At 45.4% G+C, this 7335-nt stretch overlaps 1 protein-coding gene across 1 annotated transcript in view; it reads left to right on the top strand.

The window, feature by feature from the left end:
- Positions 1–636: 636 nt before the first annotated feature.
- Positions 637–7335, top strand: part of bmp1a (bone morphogenetic protein 1a) — a 47052-nt gene continuing 40353 nt past the window's right edge. The window contains 1 exon segment of the mRNA XM_048243906.1: positions 637–1323. Within this exon segment, the coding sequence (XP_048099863.1) occupies positions 1179–1323 (145 nt within the window). The 5' untranslated portion in view covers positions 637–1178.

Genomic DNA, 7335 nt, shown 5'->3' with positions numbered 1-7335 from the left:
CAACAAAAATGGCAGGTGCTGGTAGTTTATGACACTAAAGAGAAATGCTTCCAACCTTTATTAAAAAACATATAGGTCAAGGTTACTTTTTAAAACAGGAGGCAACTGTGGTTTATGTACCCTGTAATTGTTCCTGTTTCACACATGGCAAAGCATCATTTAACAACAGTTTCAGAAAGAAAACAACAACAATATTCACGTCCTGCTTTAAATGAACTCGTATCCAGTCTCACGACACTGTGGGAGGTTTCTATAGTAACAAACTCAAGGGGAGCATCGGCAAAAGGCCACAGACTGATGCCTCACGTGAATGATACCGTGACAAACGTGCCCTAGAGAACAGAGCGCCTCATCGCCGTGCAGGCAACGCTGACAGCAGAATAAAACAGATTAAAGCATGGCTTAACCAATCTATCTTTTTTTTTTTACTTAGTGAGTTTTTATATATTTTCAAAGTCGTTTAGGCACACTTACATTACCTCAAAGCTGACTAGCCTACTCGTCTCTCACTGACATAACAGAAGAAGGCCCACCACCACCACAGAAGGTTGGACAACTGCGTCTTCGTCAGCTGAACAAAGCCCATTTGATTAACTCTTTCCAGCTGACTATTTTTTCTAGGTCCAAAAAACGAAGGACAGCAGAAATGTTTGGGGAGACGCTGAACCTCGGCCTAAGATATGACAATCAAATATTACGCACAACTTTCCATTTAGCGCCTTGGTCATTTCATGTGTCGAACTAAAATACAGGACATCTGTTTATTTTAGTTATTATTCAATTATATATTTTTTGTCCGCGACAATGTTTCAGTGCACGCAACATCTTACATCGGTCTTTGAACTACATCCTATCCTACAGTCTTAACACTCCCAGGAAGATGTGTCGACGACGTGTGAGATGTTCCACGGTCTCCGTTTTGCAAAGTTTGCAAGCTATGCGCTGGCCCAGAGCCCGAGTGAAAGAGCAAATCTCTGCCCCAGAATCAAGACATTGTAGGGAGGCAGAGCTGTGTGTTTAAACCCGCCCTCAAGAGAGATCTCATTTCCCCCCAAACCTCCCATTTTTTCTCTCTCCTCTCTCTCTCCCTCTCTCTACCTCTCTCTCTCTCTCTCTCGCTCATCCTCCTCTTTACCTCTCTATTTCTGTTCTTTCGCTGTATTCCCGACTTCAGAATCATGGATCTCACAACGAGGTGTTTGTTTCTTCTATTCAGCCTTCGCTTGATATTAGCGATCGATTTGGACGCTTTGGAGCCAAGCTTCTATGTGGAACCTTCAGCTTCTTCAGAGGCAATCGACTACAAGGATCCATGTAAAGCTGGTAAGTCTGTCTATTAATACGTGGATTTTGGACATGCCACGAAACGCTGTTGACTGTTTGCGACTCTTCGGCCAGTTGGCATGTCTATTGTGGATGACAGCAGCGAAGCAAACAGAGATCCAGAAGCACTAAACGGAAAACAGTATCAGTGTTTTCTTACGCTATTTACCGTTCTTTTTTTGTATCGCCGTTACTTAACCAACATCAGGAGTTACCATGAATACTCAAAAGATGACAGTTCAGCGGACTTTCAAGCTCAGCTGTTACTTTTCAGTGTCACCAAGCGCTATGTTTTTGTTGGATAGCCTACGACCCCGTTGTCACCAGAATACTAAAAGTTTTGCTTTATTCTGAAATGGTTGAAACAACGCGGACATCGAGTATTTTTTGTGTTGTGAACAGATGTGTATGCAGTTAACATTGGTTCACATTTTTGAGTTGCTTTTTCAACCTTAATATAAGCAATACATTATTGCCATTCATGGAAAACTTTGTTATGACCCAACATAGCTTATTGTCAAAATATGTTACATATTCATAGCCGAGATTTCCTATTAAAACACAACAAAGTGTTATTTTGCAGAAGTAGGCTACACTCTATTTACTTGTCTGCCAGCTGCTTTTGTCGTTATCCAAAGTGACGTAGATTTAGTCCATCGCAGACAGGAAGAGAATAGGCTACCGGTCAATCTCAACAAATTAATAGCAGGGGATGCTCGGTCTACCTGGCGCACGTCATTGGCCTTAAAAAATTGCCTTTTTAGGCTAAAGAAGGCAGGAAGGTCCAACTCATCAATCTACGTTAATATTATGTCTACCTAAATGTGTAAGCATGACTCTAATGGCACGTCGAGTGATACCCTCCATTTAGCTATTCACGATCCCTTCTGTTCTATTGCTCCATGTTTAATTCATAGGCTTTGCCATGGTCGTCCTTATTCATATTTCAGAATGGTTGTGTTTGATGTAATTTAAAACTAAATCAATGGAGACAGGACACAAGCTCTAAGTCAAGGAAGTAACATTTCACTGATAATGATGATGATGATGCTTGAACTTTCCTGAAATTGCTGCTACTGATTTGGTAGTCTTTCTTCTACTGATGTGAAAATATTCTTGACATGCATAATCACATGACTTCTCTTGAGCTAACTTTCTTCTCTCTTGCCTGTCTGGACACAAGTTAGTGGCTTACAGTCTAAACTATATCTATGGCAGGTTTTGGTGTGTTTGGTGTGGAATGGGTCCATCAGTAGGCTACACTAAAGTGTCGGGTAGCCTACAGGAGAACTTTCTGGGTGGCCTCCAGCTAATGTCCGGCACATCTCTATTCAAAAGGGCTGGCTTGTTGAGGAGACCTGATAAGTGTGCTAAACCAGAACCAAAGATTCCACTCTCTATACACTAACATTCTGTAGTGGCCTCCCCTTTCCTCTTTCCCAGCCTTTTTCATTCCCTTGATCCCCCCTCCGCCTTGTTCTTATTTGCAATTGAAAAGCACCATGGCTGTTTATTTCAACATTTGCCCCGCATTGTGTATTTGTGTGTGTGTTGGGGGGATCTGTATTTCATCCAGACCATACAAATTGACATGTAAAAAAATCTCCAGGAACATTGATATCGCCAGATTATGGCGCTTCTCGACACTGTTGAGAAGCGTCACCCATCCGTGTATCTCAGATGTACACTGTGCCTGAAGTGGATGGTTAAGTACTGAGTGGGATAAAGGTTGAGTGAGGATGCGTCACTGCCCTGGCTGAACAGCTGGTTTCGTTGTGTCTCTGAGATGGTGCGTTGCAGCAGTTTGAATACACTCAAAACTCTAGTGTCCTCATCCGCAGATGATGTAAACAAAAAGTTTAGACCCTTCACTCTAAACAGAGCGGCTGCTGTCGTCACGCACAACCAGTGTCACCGCTGGGAAAGGGAAGATCCAGTTGGGGGTCAGTGGGGTGAGGTGGACACACCACGGAACGGTTGGTTGTAATTCATGGTTTTGGACACTCTCATAAGAGGCGGTGTGTGAGGCACAATTGGATGCGTCTCTCTCTCCTTCTCTCTCTCTCTCTCTCTCTCTCTCTGAAGTGTGTGTCTGTTTTAGGACTTTACTCCATAAGGAAAGGAAACTGGAGCATGTGGTCAGAAATGACTGCTTTTCCGTCTGCGACGGGATCATTGTGGGAGGCTGCCTCTCTCTCAGGACATCGCACAGCTGTGCCTGACAACGTAAAGTTCACCGTGTTACTGCTTGTATGTGTGCTCATCAAAAACTGGGCCTGTTAGTGTTGTTATGCAATGGTGTCCTTTTAACTCCGAGCAAAGTGACAACAGCCTGTCCAAACAGAGAAATAAGATAGCATTAATGTTGTACTATTTAAACAGTGACACTGTAGTTATTTTTGTCTTCATCACACACACTTTCAGTCCTGTAACTTGTTATCTCTTATGTAAATAAAAAATCACTGCAGCGAGTAAAACAATTGTTTCCATGGTGAGGTCAAGGGCATTGTAGAAACTTGAGAAAAGCGAAGAAAAAAAATATCCACCACCTGATATTGTTTTTGAAGATCTAAGAAACCTGGATATATCAGAGAATTATTCTCCACAGAGTTGGCTGAGCTGTATAGAAGAATGCATCCAAAAGCTTATTTTTTTGTGAGTTCTTATCAACAAACCATTTTATTTGGGATCAGCTGTCTGTTGATCATCAGTCAGCATAACAAACCTGGTTTTGATGGATAACAAAATCAGACTAGTGGATATTGAGAGTTTGTGCAGCAAGCCCATTGGTGAAATTGTAAAAGAATGCAAAATAAGCTCACTCCCTGAAATGATCCTTTGACTCTAACTTCAGGATAGGACTCAGTGTTTGAACAATGTGTGCAGCAGATGTTATACAGTAGACACACTTGATGCCATATGAATTCCCAACACCTAGGCACTCCACGTCATCACGAATGTGTGAGATCCGTTCTCACCATCACCCCCCGCCACACACACACACCTTCTGTTTCTTTTTCCTGTCTCTTCGTCTCCCTAAAAATCGGTCTTTACTAATTCAATTTGCCACCACACCACCGCAGCTGGAAATCTCTCCATCCCTCCACCCCCCTCCAGAATGTGGCCGGCATGCTTTTAATAATCCAGAGGAAGGCACGCTCTGACCTGGATCCCCGTCTGTCCAACACCCCCCCCCATACACCCCCTCGCAAAAAATGTGGTGGTCCTAGGAAGAACTTCTGGTGTGTGTGTTTCTCTCTGTCTTTTTCTCTCTCTCCCTCCCTTTCCCTTTCTCTGTGTGTGTGTGTGTGTGTCCTCACTGGAAGCGGCGAGGGGGAAAACCACAGATGGGGAGACTGTGTGAGAGTCAGTTCTGTGGCTGTAGTCCAGGAACAGTGCTGCTGCCCCCCCAATGAACACAGACATCTCACAGACCCATCCACACTGTGCCAGGGCAGGGCACGACGCTAGTAGTACTGTGTGTGTATGTGTGCTGGAGGTGGAAATGGGAAGGGAGGTGCAAGGTCAGGGCTAGAGGTGAGGTGAGAGTCTGGTGGTGGCAACGGCCCCTTTGGTGGCGCTGACGCAGTAAGAGGACGCTGGGGGTGCATTCACTGCTGTGATCCCCCACCCCAGTGGGTCCTCTTGTGAGAGCAGGACAGAAGAGAGTGCATTGTGGGGCTGGGGCCTTGTCAGGGCCCCCGGGCCAAAGTGTGCTGCTGAGGAGTTAATGAGATTATGCACTAAGGTAAGAGCCCACACTGCGCCCAGCCACACACTGGATTCCATTATGTCATCCTCTACAATTCAATGGCTGTGATTGCCTTTTTCCAAGTGAAATCTGTGTGTGTGTGTGTGTCTGTGCGTGTATGTGTGTGTGTGTGTGTGTGTGTCTTTGCGTGTGTGTCTGTGCTTACAGTATGTGTGTGTGTGTCTGTGTGTCTTTGCTTGTGTGTGTGTGTCTTTGCGTGTGTGTCTGTGCTTATGTGTGTGTGTGTGTGTGTGTGTGTGTGTGTGTGTGTCTGTGTGTCTTTGTGTGTGAGTGACTAACTGGCTGGTTGGCTGACTGTTTCTCTGCATTTCTTTTGGTGACTCTGTGGGTTTATTGTTTGGCATATCTCCACAGCTAACCCAAACAGAGACCGTAAAGATGCATCGTGTCAACACTATTGTGTGGGTTATACTACAACCTGCCATGCACGTTATTCAAGATCATTTGTTTATCATCTGTCGCAACACACCTGAAAAAGTGGTATATTCTACAGGGTTATCCATTACGCACATCTCTGGGATGTGTTTGATGATTTGATGATGGAAATTTAGGCCCATTTTTATAAGTATTTTTTCTATTTAAACATTTCCTCATCTCCTCTATCTTGGAGAACATCTATCCCAACCTGGAAAGCATCCCAGAAATTCGTTATCTCAATGTACCCATTGAGATTAGAATCACTAATTTTCAGCATGAAAAATGAATGAAGCCAAGTCACGCACTGCAATGTCTGTCCTCTACACTTAAAGTACAGCCTCGGCCCAGGAGGAAGCAGCTCCATTTCAGATAAAAGATTCATTTGAAGTAACCGAAAGAGAGGAGGTCTGTCCTGAATATTTTTATTGCCACTACAAAAGTGATCCAATGTGAGGGTGCTGAGGAGGAGAGGAGTGGGGTGCATGTAGTGGTTTTCTAGCCAGGAGCACTTAGGAGTGGGATGAGTTATGTGTGTGGTGGTGATGACCAATCCTTATGTTTGGTCTTGTGTGTCTTTTAAGATCGCGAAGAGACCTTTGTGGTTATCATCACCACCCTTTGGGAACAATGGCATCCCATGGTCTGTCTTTCATTGGAAGAGGATCTCCCAGTCTGGTTGGCTGGGACCACCATGTCGACCACCATTCCACCCAAGCCCCCTGCCTGTCATACCCAGCCCTCCGACCCACCCACCACCCTCCCTGGCCTGTCTCCTCCTCTCCCTGTCTCACCACCCTCCCTGGCCTGTCTCTCCTCATCTCCCTCTGGCCGGGTGGCTGTGGTGGGAGGGCGACAACAGACTGAGGGGTCATTCAGGCCATGCCAGGCGTGGAAGGAAGGTGGGAAACATGCCTCCTCTCGCCACCTGCCAGCTCTGGAGTGGACAGGGTGACTGCCCGCCATTCAGCAGCACGGCTGGCTCCTCCTCCCGAGAGTGTTTACAGCACCGAGCCCCTGCGTGCACTCGGCCCCGGCTTTTATTTATTGATTTCTGCCGTCATGATGAAGTCGAGATGAAAGTAGCGCGCGGTGGTGGCCGCTGTGTGGTTTTGGAGGGGGCAGTAGAAGAATGTCCGCTTTCCTTTCTCAGCTAAATGACCTTATCTCAGTAACACTGGGTTTCCCCTGCATAGAAAACAAAGATCTTAGTAAGGCAAGGAGATGACACATTCACACTATTGCACAGGTTTTTGTGGTTGAAAAAAGCTTTCCCTTACAGAGACAAGAAATGTCACACTTGAGATTGAATTGACTGGTAACTTGACAAAGTAAATTCCTTATGTTGAAAAAGAGCTGAGTTGCAAAGACATATTTTGTAGATTGAGTGTCAAAACACAGATAAGGTAGACAGGAGACAGCTTGCGAACTTCTTGCCAAGAAACCGAGAACAGAGTTCAAATCTGCTCAAATCTTCTGTCTGTATTTCAACCGAGTATGGTCTCTCTGACATCTCATCAGAGCTACACACCATTTGCTAAACTAATGCTACCACAGGAACCTTAAAACAACAAGAGGTCCTCAATGTCTTTAGCATGTGCGGGGGAGTCTGTTAAAGGCCGCCGAGACGGATGTGTGCAGTGATTTGTCAGCAAGAGAGGAGTGAGCAGATGGAGACCTAAAGGAACACTAGATTTACAGAACCGAGCGCTCGCCGCTGTGCATCAGAGAGATGAATGTTTAGCTTGTCCCGGAGCTATGCGTTCTTCTTGTCTGATCGCACGGAGTAGAAGGGCCGCCGCACAGCTTTAGGGGGCTGGAGCGCC

This window comes from Alosa alosa, chromosome 5 (genome assembly GCF_017589495.1).
Source record: "Alosa alosa isolate M-15738 ecotype Scorff River chromosome 5, AALO_Geno_1.1, whole genome shotgun sequence".
NCBI classification, from domain to species: domain Eukaryota; kingdom Metazoa; phylum Chordata; class Actinopteri; order Clupeiformes; family Clupeidae; genus Alosa; species Alosa alosa.
Note: the sequence above shows the minus strand (reverse complement) of the source record. Positions and strands in the feature narration are given on the sequence as shown.